Source organism: Mastigoproctus giganteus, chromosome 11 (genome assembly GCF_048544385.1).
Source record: "Mastigoproctus giganteus isolate SK-2022 chromosome 11, ASM4854438v1, whole genome shotgun sequence".
Taxonomy (NCBI): Eukaryota; Metazoa; Arthropoda; class Arachnida; order Uropygi; family Thelyphonidae; genus Mastigoproctus; species Mastigoproctus giganteus.
This window is the reverse complement of record NC_143585.1, coordinates 149,569,514-149,585,517: the sequence shown is the minus strand read 5'-3', so window position 1 is coordinate 149,585,517 and position 16,004 is coordinate 149,569,514. Positions and strand designations below refer to the sequence as shown.

The 16,004-nt window shown below is 37.3% G+C and overlaps 1 protein-coding gene across 2 annotated transcripts in view; it reads left to right on the top strand.

The window, feature by feature from the left end:
* The window catches only part of DNAlig4 (DNA ligase 4), a 462,385-nt gene that overhangs the window by 227,564 nt on the left and 218,817 nt on the right, over positions 1-16,004 (top strand). For both annotated transcript variants that reach the window (XM_090384659.1, XM_090384660.1), the window contains one exon: positions 5,148-5,401. In XM_090384659.1, coding sequence (XP_090240785.1) covers positions 5,148-5,401 — 254 coding nt within the window. The remainder of the gene's footprint in view (positions 1-5,147; positions 5,402-16,004) is intronic.

The following is a 16,004-nucleotide window of genomic DNA, read 5'->3' as shown; positions in this document are numbered from 1 at the left end:
GGGAAAGGGAAAATGAGAGTATGAGTGTTTTATAAGCCTAATTACTGATCAGTACAACGAAGAATTGTGCAGAGAAATAGAGTAGAAACCAGAAAATCTTGTAATGGGGGATTTCAGTTTTCCAGATATTGACTAGAACTGGTGGAGTAGTCCTTGCACAATTGCAAGGCTTTTGTGGATTTATTGAAGGTTTGTTTTCTACATCAGCATGTTCGAGGGGTAACTACAGGAAGTAATACTCTTGTTCTGATTATCAGCAGTGATTATTCATGCATTAAGAATTTGCAGATAAAGTAAACACTATGTTACAGTGATCACAGTGTACTGATGTGGGATTTACTTCAAGATGTGTACCTACCATCAAAGGTAACAGGAAGGGTTTTTGCTTTCCCAAAGGTGACTACATTGGTCTCAGCAAGTTAAATTTTATACAGTGGGATCAACTGATCATATTAAAAACAAGGAATTCGAAATTGGAAGCCTTCAAAGAATTAATTTCAGAATCTACCAGGCTTTTCATCTCAATTAAGAAATACTGTTCAAGATTTAGACCTAAATGGATGTCAGATGAACTAATGAGGCTCGTGGCAGAGCAAAAAAAAGGAAGTGACGCATATAAATTATCAGGTGACAGAAGCCTATGGCAGATATAAGCTAATCTGTAATCAAGTCAGAAAAGAACTTAGGCAAGCATAGGCTGATTCCGAGAAGTCCTTAGCATAGGATGGAAATAAAAACAACAAAGCCTTCTTTGCTAATGTAAACCCTAGAATAAAGGTAATGTATCAGATTGGTCCGTGCAGGGTAGGGCGGTGCCTCTGTAGCCAGGTGGGCAGGAGCATCAGGGTAGGGCAGAAGTATACTAAACTCCAGCAGGGAGCTAAATGATTTTGTAATAACGGAGAGCAAAGTGGAGGAGAAATTAGTCGAAGTTAAAGATGAAAAATGCACCTGTATTGGATGGAATCAGTACAGTTATATTGATGGAGCCAGCGAGGGAAGGAAGCAAACCCTTAGCCGTAATTATGAGAGCATACTTAGATTCAGGGGATGTCCCCATGGACTAGAGGAATGCACATGTATCCCCAATTCACAAAGGGGGTTCAAAGGGTGACAAAAATAATTATAGACTTGTTAGTTTAACTTCTATTCTGGGGAAAATAATGGAGTCACTGGTTAAAGAAGATTTGCAGGATCGTCTAGACAAGACTGCAGTAATAGTACTGACACAGCATGGGTTTGTTAAGTGGAGGGCTTGTCTGACTAATTTGATTGGATACTACAATGTGGTCACAAAGGAACTGGATGGAAAATATAATTTTGATATAGTATACTTGGATTTGAAGAAAACTTTTGATACAGTTGCACATTGAAGACTGCTGCAAATTCATGTGGTATGGAATTTAAGGGCAAGTTGTTACAATGGAAAAATGGATGGTTCTGTGGGAGATGGCAGGGAGTGGTAATAAATGGACACTGCTCTACGTGGACTACTGTTATTAGTGGAGTCCCCCATCATTGTTTTATGTATTTTTGAATGATAATGATGAAGGTATATCAGGCTTAAAGTTCAAATTTGTATATGATACATACAGTGGTTGGCAGGGATGTTCATGACAGTAAAGACAATATGCTACTGCAACAGGATATAGAAAAGTTGGACAGATGGGCTTGTACCCATCTGCAATTCTTTGCATTTGGGTAGGAGTAACCCAAGAGAAATGTACCAATTGTGTGGTACCACATTCAGCAAAGTGGAGAATGAAAAAGAACTAGGGGTAATTGTGCAATCAGATAGGAAATTCTCTGAGCAGTGCAGACGGGCTGCCAGAACAGGTTGTTGAGTCTTGTCAATGATATATAGGAATTTTGCTGGCCTGGATAAGGAGGTGATTATCCCCTTATATAAGTCAATGATCAAGCCACACCTTGAGTACTGCATACAGGACTGGAGGGCTCATTTTAGGAAGAATGTAGAGTTGCTAGAACGAGTATAGAGACGGGCAGTAAGATTGGTGAGAGGAACAAAGGGGCAATCTTATGAAGAAAGGCTTAAGTTCTACAATGAATGGTTTGAAAGGCTCAATGCTATTGCGGTTCTTTCGCATGCACAGATTAAGAACATGAGGAGGTATAGATTCAAATTGAAGAAAGACAGTTGTAGAATAGATGTGCCAAAGTTTACCTTTATCTAGTGGGTAGTTCATTGGTGGAACAGACTTCCATCTATTGTTGTGGAAGTTTATACCTTAAATAAATTTAAGGCTGAAATAGTCAAGCGGCCTCCATAGCCGAGTGGCCAAGAGCGGGAGTGCAGTTGTACACGCTCTTTGAGTAGACCGGAGTTCAAGCCCCTGACTGCTAAATACGGTCGATCTGCCAACCTGCACCGGACCAGTGTGGCAGATTATGGTCCATTTTCCCTCATCAGCATGAATTGTTGAGGAGGTGTTTGTACCAAGATCATTAATACACGAGTTGGGAAAAAAATGGGATGCTAGCAGGTCAGCTTTATCCTTGGCTGAATTGAAAACAGAACCATCTGGTTTTGTCAGAGGTGGGAGCGGAGATGGTCAAAAGTTGCAGCCAATAGCTTTGGCAAGAGACCAGAATTCTCGGCTACCATTAGGGCAAGAAGCAAGTTTTCTATTCTTAGCCTGTTCAAAATCGAGTTTGAACTGATTATTAACTGCTTTACAATTGCTGCGAGCTTTAGTGTAGGCAGAAAATGAAACTGAAGAATTGGAAACAAGCCAATTACAATATACAACATTCTTCTCTTGAACAGCCTTAGCTCATTTATTGGAAAACCATGGTTTAGAAAAAGGACAAGATTTTAAAGTGGAGTTGGAATAAAGGGTCCCATTCCAACAAGAATAATTTCACTGACATGATCTGAACAAATGTTGACATCAGAAGTTTTGAACAGAATCCAACCAAGGAAAAGAAGAAAAGAAGTCTATCAGGTCATCCCATTTTGCATTCTTGTAATGCCAAACAACACAAGTTTGGGAATAGCCATGAGATAAAGGCTCGATTGGAGAAGAGACAATCACTAAGTTGTGATCTGAGGTGCCTAAAAGACCACTCACTTTGACCATGTTCTTAAAAGGGTTGTTTGTGAGAAAAAGACCAAGCATGTTGGCTGTATGGTTAGGATTGGACAGCATTCTTGTAGGTAAATGAACAATCTGTGCAAGGTCATTAGTAATTGTAAAAATTGCAGCATCTCGACCAGCTGGATCAGTGTGACTAGAAAACAGAAGCCAGCTGGAGTTGTGAACATTAAAATCACCAAGGAAAATTAACTCTCTGTTAGGAAAGTTGGGCTGGAGAAAGTTCAAGTTGCAAAGAGAGGAAGTCAAAGAACTCCAAGTGATTAGTGTGGTTGGGAGAATGGTAGAGACAACAGATGAATTTGACAGAATGAGGTAGAGAGATTTTTAGCCGGAGAAGATCAAAAAGAGGAGATTCCAAATTCCCAAGCTTCCGACAGGAAATATCAGAATGGACATATGCACACGTGTACCACCTTTGAGGCTAAAGGAATCATAAAGTGAATAATTTGGGCAAGTGAGATGAGAAGTAGTTGATTCAACTGATAACTGAGATTCTGTTAGAAAATGTACCTGGGGTTTGGCAGACTGCAAGTGGAAATGGACGTTGTTGAGATTAGAATTGAGACCATGAATATTTGTGAAATGAACTAGGAAGTGTTTGGGAGGTTTAGATCTTTTTGCAGATAATCTTACTCTATTAGTTTGAGATTTCATAGTGTATTCAGTAGTATGAAAAAGTAGGTGGGACATGCTGTATGAAATATTGAAATTCATAAATAATGAGGTTCAATTATTATTTACAAAGACCGATTATTTAACATGAAAAAAATTTGTTTATAATAATTCAATGAAACTCCCAAAGACAGTTCACATTCTTTAAATAGTCCTCAAGGGTTTGGAAAGTTCTGACTCATAATAACTTCAACTCACTAACTGTCTATAACTGAAACGTTATTAAAATAATGATATAACACTAAATAGAATTTTGTAAAAATAAAAATAATAAAATACACAGATTGTGCAATTAAAAGCGATAAAATGCCAGATAGAAATAATAAATAAATGTAAAAAATTTAGAATGCTATGTGAAATTATACTATACGGAATTTAAAGCGATATAAACAACCGTAGTTTTCAGTGGTGACCACCTTCTTTATTGACTGTAAGATATCTGTTACAGACATCCTTAATTAAACACAGGATCATATCTCCTACACCTGTTATCATAGGAGCATGGACATTATCCTCCACATATGAATGGGAATCGGAAGTGGCTCGGTTGCTTTCTAGACGGAAATGTTCATCCCATCTAAGAATTTCATTTTCAACGTGGGTGTTAATATGGACACCCCTGTCCCCCATTAATGGTATTATTTTCTGAAGAACAAATCTTCAAGCTCTTGAGCATATTAACTTAATGAAGACCAACTATGGGAAATCTGCTGAAGCTGAACATTTGTGGGAGGAGAACCACCGAATTTCTCCTGATGATGCCATTGTAGTTGATTGTTGAAAAACCATATACGATCAATGATCATATATGGTTTTAATCTATATATGATCCATATAATCCATATACCTTGCCACGTATAGTGCAGCTATGTGGGAGAGAACAATCGATGTGACCTTGGCCAGTTCTGCACAAGTTTGTTTTTTGTTCAATAAAGCACAACTTTCCAGCTGGAGTGTTAATGAGGCATATTCCCCTTCTGACCACAGAGCTATCACCTTTCTTCTTGAGCGTCAAGTGGATTCAGCCCCTTCTATTTACCAAGACATCACCTGTTATGCTATCAAGAACCTAAAGCAGCAAAAGAGGTAAGTTGAAAAAAATTCAAAATACAATGGTGTATCTAAGAAATTAAAGTGACAATATATATTTTTATTTATTTATTTATTTAATATCACCCACAGTATAAGTTAATTTATTCTTATATTTTTATCTGCATATGTTGTGCCTGTATTTTTTGAAAGGAGTTTGTAGCTTTCTTTTATTAAAAGAATATTTTGCTGTTGTTGAGAATATTTTTTAAGTAAGAGAAATAAACTAGATATAGAAAATAAATATTTTTGAAAACTCTGTGTTAGGGAAGAGGTTATCAGTGCATTAAATGAGGCCATTAATGACAGAGAAGAAGGTATTGTCATAAAGAACTCGATATCCTTATACAAGCCAAATGTGAGAAATGGTGGAGGATGGTTGAAACTGAAACCAGAATATATCGATGGTTTAATGGATGATCTTGATCTTCTTATTATTGGAGGATATTTTGGTGAAGGCCGAAGGCGAGGGATGATCTCTCATTTTCTTTTGGGTGTTGCCACTGCTGTGAATCTACCAGGTAACTGACCATATTTGTTAGGTTAAGTGTAATAACTGACTATCAGAAAAAAGGAAGAATAGACTATATAAATCATCCACTTGTATTTTATTTGTTATTAAAATTCTTTCAGAGAGATTTGGAATATATGACATACTGATAAATAAATTCAATTTATTATTAAGAAGGATAGTGTTATTACAGGAATATATAGGAAGAGTGCCATCTAAACCAGTGCTTTTCAAACTACATGTGGTGAAGGACCAGTTTCTTTTATTTCCAATCCATTGTGGACCTATACTATTGTAAAATACAATAAAAATGAATTACTCTTAATTTCTGTACTTATCCCGTTGCGGATCAGTAACAAACAGTTTGCAGGCACCGGTCTGCAGACCACACTTTTAGTAGCACTGATCTAAACCATGTACCTATAAGCAAATATACAGGGCAATTCACTACCAGTGCGACAGACTTGCAGGAGGTGTAGGGGGCACAAAGACGAATCGGAATCACATAGCATTGCAGGGTCCGAAATGCCTTCGTCATGCAGTAGAGGACGTTGAAAGGGAGGTCGCGTGAACAGCGATACTGGTGGAAGTCAGCATTTGCAAACTGGTTCCCGAGGCAGTAGAATGGACGAGTATTCAAACGTTGAACTGGCCGACATGCACCTCACGTATGGAGCTGCGGACTGTAACAGGTGCGCCGCTCTGCGCTTGTACCAGGAACGTTTCCTGCACAGGCGTGCTCCTCATCATACGATTTTCGCATGTGTGCACAGAAGGTTACGTGAGACTGGTTGTTTCACGAGAGTTACCATGAATCGAGAGCAAACGACGAGGACGCCAGGCAATGAGGAGAATGTCCTATGTCTTGCAGAAGGCAATCCGAGTACGAGTACTCGAGCAATAGGCCAACGATTGGGTATTTCCAAATCCACTGTATGGAGGATACTGTCAACAAACCAAATGAGTTCATACCATCTGCAATGTGTCCAGTCATTGGAGCCTGCGGATTATCCACTCCGGAGGACTTTTGCTACTTGGTTTCTTCAACAGAAATGGTTCGCAAATGCTGACTTCCAGCGGGATCGCTGTTCACGCGACCTCCTGTTCAACGTCCTCTATTGCATGACAAAGGCATTTCGGACCCTGCAATGCTTTGTGATTTCGTCTCTGTGCCCCCTACACCTCCTGCAAGTTTGTCGCACTGATAGTGAATCACCCTGCATAAGTATTCTGAACATTCAGAAGATAGTTTTCAGTACAGAGTGTTTCAAAACCATTTTTTTCAAACTCTTGATATTTTGATGAAACTAAAACTTTCACTCAACTCTTCACTCACTGTACCAAAGTTCTGTGGAAAGTATTCAAGATAGCTGTGTAAAAAAGTAAGTTCACATCTGTGTTACAATCTAGTTTTTTTAAAACTAGTATGCATGTTGTTTGCAGCCTTCTCATAGTCCTTTGATTTGTAAATACCTATGAAGTTTTTCCTAATACTGTTGCCTTGCCTTTACTTCTTTCTGAGACCCAAAGATATCCAGTTTATTGTTAACAAAAATAGCGTTATTACAGGAATATATATAGGAAGAGAGCCATCTAAACCAGTGCTTCCTGTGGTGAAGGAGCAGTTTCTTTTATTTCCAATCCATCGTGGACCTGTACTATTGTAAAATACAATAAAAATGAATTACTCATTTTCTTTACTTATCTCATTGCGGTCCAGTAACAAACAGTTTGAAGGCACCGGTCCGCAGACCACAAAGTTGTAGTTCATCAAAAACACTAACATACAGCTTAGCATTGATTATTTCAAGAAATTCTGAAAGAATGTTTCAAAAACAGCCTTCATGTTTATCTGTAGCCTTAATAAAATGTTTCATATGTAGAATTTGCAGAAGAACATTCCTTGGAGAGGCAGATTGGTTAATATCCTCTTTCTCAGGCTTATAAACTTCAGTTAAGTCCCACCTGTGGGATACTTAATTACTCAAATTTTGTAGCCAACGTATTCAGTCTTTTCCTTTATATACATGCCCTTTTGTTATCATTTTGACATTTTTCAAGACATTCACTTTTTTTTTTTTTTAGGTGTGGTCTTTATACCTGTACACCACAGTATTCCTAGCGAGGCCTCACTATTATCTTATATATAGTGTAACTACAACTGAGATATCCATATTTACAAGCAGTTGTTTGATAAATAATTGACAGCACACCTTGAATATTCCATGCAGCATGTCTCCACTGTATGAATATCTTCATGTCTGCTATGATAATAACCCCCCAAATCCCTTTCATTCTTTGTTTTTAATTCATTTCCTAAATGTATATGACTGAAATCTTTAGCTGTCACTTATCTGACGATATGTGAAGCTAATCCTACAAAAAATACCTTTTTTTTTTCCCCCCATATGGTAATAATCTTTATGTCTATTTCTTTGTCACTTAATTCAATTTTATCAACTATTGGATATGAATTTAGGAGCATTCCTTCAATTTTAGACCCAAATTGAACTATTAAGGCCAACAATTTGATCTCCTCCTCCTCCTTTCAAAGCTATTTTTTGTATTATCATGTATTTTAAATTGTGTTTACTATAAGTAGGAAACACAGATAACATGTTTCCTTTTTAGGTGCATCACATATACAGTGGATTCCGGTTATTTGGGCCACCAGTTAATCGGGGCAGCCGTTTATTTGAGGCAAATCTTAAAAAACAGAACCCAATTGAGAAATTAGCCAGGGTTTACTTCGCTTAATTGGGACAACATGCCGTTTAATCGGGGCAGGAGCCCGCAGCACTGGAGATCACCCTACGATTGTCTCTGACCGTACCACGTAGTTTGGTCTGATTTCTGGAGGTCAACCGTAAAACAATAAAAACAATCAGCAGCTACCTGTTTATTAGGCTTTTCTGTTAGTGAAAGTTATCATAAACGAACAGTAAACTCGATCTTATTGAATTTGCGATAATACCGACAGCTGGAATTCTGTGGCTTATTATGGTAAAATGTGTTTACACTTCCATGAAATCTTCAATCATATAAAAAAATTAATTTTCATAATCTTCTCTTCATTCCTATTTTTAAAGATTCGTAATTTGTTATTCCGTTCTCACTTCTGCGTATCGTGTTACTTGCAATTTGTGTGTGCTGTGTTCTTTGTTATTGATTGCTTATCTTTTTACTGTTTTGACCCCTACCCACAAATGTCAGTGAACAGAAATGTCAACTAGTTAGTATGTACATAGTACAGTATGTATTAATTCTGATTTTCACGTATCATTTAATTTTTTTAATTGTAAGGTAATAAAGGGTAAATTTGTGCTTAATATATCTTTACTTTTATAGCCTGTGGATAATATTCCACCTATTTTTGCTAATTAGAATCGCTGTTTAATAGAACATCAACGTGATCACAATGAACAGCGCTTACTACACATCATATAGTGAACGGTACTTTACTTAGGTGACTCCATCATAACATGATTTGATTGTATAGCGAACCAATTGTAAAGCGGGGGTCCATTGTATTTTTAACTTTTTTTTACGTGAATCTTCGGATAATTGGGGCAGCCGCTTAATCGGGCCAAAATGCACCAGTACCGATGTGTCTCAATTAACCGGAATCAACTGTATATGTATAAGCACCTGTTGTTTTCACCATGTCTGTCTCTTCCCTTGTAATAACTTGATTCCCATTGAATTGCATTAAATTTTAAAATTGAGTCTTGTCAAACGGTTTGTCTGACTATCTCAAGTTTTATTAAAAATTATAAAATTTCTAGATAGTTTATACATTAATGATATATTATTTTAAATGAATTTCAAAACATACGTATATATGGGTCATGGAAGCCTGCACATGAAAATATAATCATCTTCAGCCATTGTCGATCTGCGACTGGATGAAGGCCTCTTCAACACACTTCCAGCAACTGCAGTCTTATGCTTTCTGTTACCATTTTACACCAGCAAATTTCACAATTTCATCAATCCACCTGAACTTTGGTCTTTTCTTTGATTGTTTAGAGTTAAGCAGTATCCATTCCAAAATTCTTTCGGTCCATCTGTCGCCACTTCTTCATATGTGTCCTGCCCATTTATATTTTAATTACTTTGTTCTTTTAGTGATGTTGCAGACTTTGGTTTGTTGGCAAATCCATGTACATGTTTTTCAGTCTATTTTGGTTATGCTCAAAATTCATCACTCCATGCTTCTCTGTGTCACCCTCAGTCTTTGTAAAGCTTTGGCATTCAATGTCCATGTTTTGAAATTAAAGAAACAAAATGCAGGAGGTGTTCTAAAAAAACTCAATAGCCTGGTCACCATGCCCCCCTTACGATGTTACCTGGACCTGATTGCCATGCCCCCTTACGATGATATGCCACTGCACTGATCAAAAACTGTTTTGTTTGAATCAGAGTGCCAAGTTTGTCTTGAAGACTATATTAACTTTTTGAAATTAAACAATTGGAACGCAGGAGGTGGTCTAAAAAAAAAAACTCAAAAGCTTGGTCACCATAATCCCCCTTACGATGTTACCTGGACCTGGTTGCCATGTCCCCCTACGATGATAGCTGGATATGCCACTGCACTTGATCAAAAACGTTTTTGTTTGAATCAGATTGCCAAGTTTGTCTTGAAGACCATATTAAACTTTTCAAATGTTTGCCATCCCAATTTTATACACCATTCAATTTCTGTGTGGATATTTCCATCTGTTGAAATTCTTGTCTAAGGTAAACATACCTTTCCACTTCTTCTAGTTATCAGCCTTAATTTTCTTTGGTCTGGTGAATTTGTTGTACATAACCTTCATTTTCTTGATATTCATCTTCAAACTAAACTTCTTGCTTTCATGCTGCAGTTCTTCAATGTTTTGCTGAAATTTTTCTGGATTATTGGAAAAGAGAATAATATCATCTGTAAATCATAAGTGATTCAAATAATCTCCATTTGTCTTGAGTCCTTTATTATCCCAATTTAACTTGCAAAAAATTTCTTTTAAACAGGCATAAAATAATTTGGGAGGATTGTGTCTCCTTGTCAGATGCCTTTTCTATATTGAACCGAACTTTATCAATGTTGACATGTATTGATGCAGTTGGAGGACCATGAAGTCGAGGAATGGAACATTTTCAGGTTTCTTAACGTCAATGTTGAAATCACCTACTAAAATTATTGAGATCTTTTAAAAGTCGAATTTCCTTAAATTTTAGGTATGTCGACAAACTTTGTCATATAAATCGCTAGATTTGATATTAAGAAAACTTTAATCTACTCCAATGTTGAATTAGGTGAGAGGTAGAATGTAACAAGTAAAGTCTTCTGTCCATTAATTTCAACTTCAGCTGCAGAAATATAGCCAGAATTATCTGCACCAGTCATTTGCCATAGTGAGTCTGCATCCATGGTAATGAGAATATGTGGCATATATATATTGTCGATTCGACTTTATTGTATATCGCAACACCACCACCAGATCACACAGATGGTCTTTTGAATTGTGTGATACAGCTGTATCCTCAAACATCAACATTTTCATTGTTTTCAAGTCATGTTTCATTTAATGCCAAAATATTCGATTTCATGAGAACAGGATCGATCGCATTGTCTTCGCTATGAAGTTTCAAACTCTGTGTATTCAACAATGCTATTCTGAAACTTGATGAAGCAACTTGATCCTAAAATTGTAATATGGTTGTAGAGAGTGTTTCCAAATGATGGTTATTCAAATGTTTCAATTCAGTTCAAAAATCTTGCATCTTAGGAGCGTTACAACTGCGAGCATGGTAGAATGTAAAGTCGTCTTTCTGATTTCTAATATACAGGCCATTGATGCTTCTAACTCTCGCCAATGCAACATATACCATTTGCTGTTCGAGACTCTTATCATAATCGAATACGATTTCTCTGAAAGTTTCGCCCTGAGATTTATGAACTGTCATAGCACAAGCTTCAACCAAAGGAAATTGGATTCTTTTGCATTTAAGCATTTTGCTTTTGAAAGCTATGAAGGAACATCTTGTAATCGGAGTCCAGCCAGATTTAATATGCCACGATGCGACAATATGTGCAGGCGAGACTTGAGATGACTCTTAGTTCCATCATTCTTGCTTTCGAAATGTAACCACAATCTTTTGATTTCTGTTTCTTGCATCTCAGTGTGCTGTAAAGTTCAGATCGCTCCATTGAGCAAACCATCTTCAACATCAATGTTTATATTGATTGTGTAAAGTTTTCCAGTCGATAGATGCAATACATATGGAACCTCCGGTCTCTGCTACGCTCATTTGATTTTGTTTTGTTCGCGTCAACTGTTCACGACTCTTGTAACCAGTGAAGTGATTGTTGGCTGTACAATTGATGGTAGTGTTTCCTTCTAATGATTGATCATTATATTGACCAACATTGTTCTTACGATAAAACAAATGAACAGCATTTGGTACTTGTTCCCTGAAACAGCCTTGTGTTCTAAATTGACTTTTGATTAACTTCTTTTCTTCAGTGTCTAATGTTTTACTGTTTCCAGTTTTAGTTAATATGCCATAGAATGCAACATCACTCTCATCACTTGAACCAATGGAAAGAAACTGAGAGACTACCACAAAATTGCACCACCAATGGAATTCTTATGTGGCTTGAATATTTGCCTTTCATTCACTGGTGGAAACTGGTGAAATCTCTGCAAAATATGATATCTAAACCACCAAACTCTCGATCGAATTGTCCGGTAATCTCTTGCATTTGGGCATTGATTGTATTCAAAATGTCCGCTCTGATCATGCCAACTTCATCGATGAATACTGCTTGAGCATTTTGAAATGCGTTACAATACAGGTGTAAAGTTTCTCGAGCAAGACCACCATGTATTCGTGTGATACGAACTTTGAACGACGAATGAACTGTAGTACCGTTGATTGCTACAGCCGCCTTCATCATCAACATGCAGGCAACGAATGCATTGTTAAGCGAGTTGATTTTTTTTTTTTTTTTGGTAGTTGTTGGCGCATAGGCGTCTGTGGCCATAATGCACCTCCCAAGGTTTTTGCAGTACTTTGATCCAAGCCCGGGGCGGAAATCGAACCCGCGACCTTTGGGTTGCCAGGCAGGCACTTTACACACCCTGGCCAGCCCGGTCGGCAAGCGAGTTGTGCGCTTGACTTTAGCGATTGTAAGTTTCCATCGTAATTTTCAAGGTAATCTTGCCACAGCCTGCTGGACCAGTAAAGAATATTTGAAGTGGTGTTGTGTTAGCTCGATGTTATTTGATATATAACTTCAAGAATCAACTTGCATTGTTCTCATTTCTTCATACGAACCAACATGCAGTAATCAGCGGTGGACTAACATCTCACCTACATAGCACAGCAGATAGCGAGTTTGCCGAAATCATTTCAGTATTATCATTGTTCTCTTGAAGTCCGTTACTAGCATCCATTGTGATTCAACTTTGAATATATTCCTCGAATTTCATGAGCAACCTCTTTATCGTCCATTTCGATGCAAAGTTTTCTACAATACTCTGTTTTGTGAATATCAATGTCCGACTCATACCTTTTGCGGAAATTCATAAAGTACTCTTCATTTTCATCGTATATCTGAAGAAACTTGTTTGAATCTAAGGTATCAACCATTTCATTTTTGAAAGGCCAGTAAAGTAAAATCATCTCACATTTATACTCTGCCAATTCAGACATTTCATAATGGCAATACCTTATGACATGCATCTATTTTCTAGGTTTACATTGTCCCTTCACAACATTGTATTTTGCTGCAAAATCAGCCAAACAAAGCTGACCGAGCTTGCATTCTTTTGGTTTTTTCCTCATGTTTCTGTATAATATTTTCATTCCATATGTCGGTAGAATCATCATTGAGATTTTCTTCAGCCATTCGCTTCTTGCTCTTCTTACTTTTCTGATGCTCGTGAGGCCAAGTAGTTAGAATGTACACAACTTCTCTACCAGCCTCAGACTTTGGCTGGCGAAGCAAATACCAAGCTGCCTCTTGCGAGCTGATTTCAACGATGTTCAACATTTTCATGCTAATGCCAACATTCTTGCTTTCGAAATAATATCTTAACAAGTCGGTGTAGTCTTGTTCTGGATATGCTTCTTGCAATTTTATCAACTCTCGATGCAAATGGCTTATGCCTCTGTTGGTTTTGTTAACATATTCTACAATGTGTGATGGGCATGAATGTTCCTCGAGTATGAACTGTAAATCCATATTCGAATTTAATATACCAGCTATCCAAGGATTGAAGGTATTCGTCCAAAATTGTCATTTTTCTTTTCATTAGAATGGTAGGTCTTGCAATCCTGATCAAATAACATCCAGATAAGTTTTCATATCCCACTTGTGCTCTTCTTGAAACTGCTCGAGTGTATTGTAATGTTCTCTTCAAGATCTTTCTTATATTGTTGAAAACGCTGTTTGAAACTTGAACGTCGATTGCCTTGTGTGTTCATCGGTATTAAAACTCGAGTTTGATCCATAGATCAATATGGAATGTTGAATCTGCATTGATCAACATTCTTCTTAAAACAAGTAAATGTATGCTTGTGCATTTGATTTGAGTAAGACTTCGGAAGAGCCAAAGCATCGAAGCTGCACAATTCATCTATTATTTCTAGTCTTTTGCATATAATCCGAAACAAATTCTTTAGGATCGTTTTGTAGCCACAGCAAAATGTGAGCATGTAGACTGCCATGATGCTGGAACTCTATACACTCGAAGAAATTGATTACTTTGAATTTCGTAAAGTGCCTGCCTGGCAACCCAAAGGTTGTGGGTTCAAATCCCGCCTCGGGCTTGGATCAAAGTACTGCAAAACTTTGGGAGGTGCACTATGGCCACAGAAGCCGATGCGCCAACAACTACCAAAAAAAAAAAAAAAAAAAAAAACTTTGAATTTCCCAAAAGAATTGTACATTTTCGATTGCAGTATATGCATTATAACGTCAACTAGCGTATTGAAGTATATTACACATGTGACTGGATCCTCGTTGACTAGCTTCATAAGCTGCAATGCTGTCAATTATTTCATTGGATCGTCAACATCTTTATCTTCACTACTGTTTAGTCTGTGAAGTGTTTTCAAGAGATGTGGCCAGCGAACCTCTCGCATTGAATGTCAGAAACATGGTCGGTTTACCAAGTTGTGTGATCATAACAGAGACATCTTTCTTGGGTTGAGATCAGTAGTGTACTTGCCGACCGGGCTAGCCGAGTGGGTAAAGTACCTGCCCGGCAACCCAAAAGTCGCGGGTTCGATTCCCGCCTCGGGCTTGGATCAAAGTACTGCAAAAACCTTGGGAGGTGCAATATGGCCACAGAAGCCGATGCGCCAACAACTACCAAATCAAAAAAAAAAAAAAAAAAAAAAAAGTAGTGTACAGAATTTGGAATGGATTTCAGAAACGACAAGTTACGTTCACTGCATTCTTCAACAAATGTTTGGTCTTCTATCATACGTTTTGTTACATTGGAAGTTTCTCCGATGCATTTGAAAGTGGAATACAAACCATCGGTTATTCTCAAGCATAAACTTTTCACCACCATGTATAGAATATGATGTGGTGTTACTCCTCGGTGATCTTTTCGTCTTATTTCACTAGTTGCCATCATAAACGGAGTAACATGTAATTAATCTTTAAATTTACGTGGATGGCCTAAGTATATCACTGGAAATGACAGTTCCTCAGCATGGTCATCGTAAACTATTAACATCAGTTGATTGTGTTGTCCAGGAGCAATTACAAGATATTTTTCTTCATTCCAAAGTAAAGTATATTGTTCCTGTGCCATAAGTAATTCGATGTCACTTTCAGACAATGCAATCTTCTCTACATTGTCTACTTGTTCACTATTGGTAACTCTCAATGAAATTGTAGCAAGCAACTGACAATCGACTGTGATGTTTTAACATTTGTACAGAGGAGTATTGATTAAATACCTTAGTCACAATTTGACCGTTTCTTTTCTCACATATCCTTGCAAATATTTCGATTTATGAATCAATCAATGCATAATCGTTGTCTAAAGCACGGGGCAACTCTCTAACCATATTATTCACATCGACTGAAACATTTATGACTGTGTCCAACAATACAGAGGGCACTCTGGTTGTGGAATAGAACAGTTGGTGGATTTTTGGCTGCTGAAAAGGGATAAGTATTTTTAATTTTTAGCGTATTATTTTCAGAGATATTAAATAGGTTAAGTAGCATTCGTTAGCTTCTTATTTTGAATTTCCCCAGTGATTTTTTGAAGTTACGACTCCTGGTGTTGGCGCCAATATTGTTGAACTAGCCATCATATTGTAGTCTAAGAAATAGTGTAACGTATATATATCTCGAACTGATAGTGAAACATATATATCTCAAACTGATAGCGTAAGATATAAAGTAAAACTAGATCACGTAATACGAAGCACTGTATTAGGAATCTGTCAGGGAGATGGGGAATATACAATGCAAGAAGGATAGGTGGAACAGGACCAGTGTATGTCTGCCAGAGTCAAAGTTGATGACATTGTAGAACAGCTATCAACTTTTAAGGACACAAAAGGTTATATTATTGTACACATTGAAACTAATAATGTAG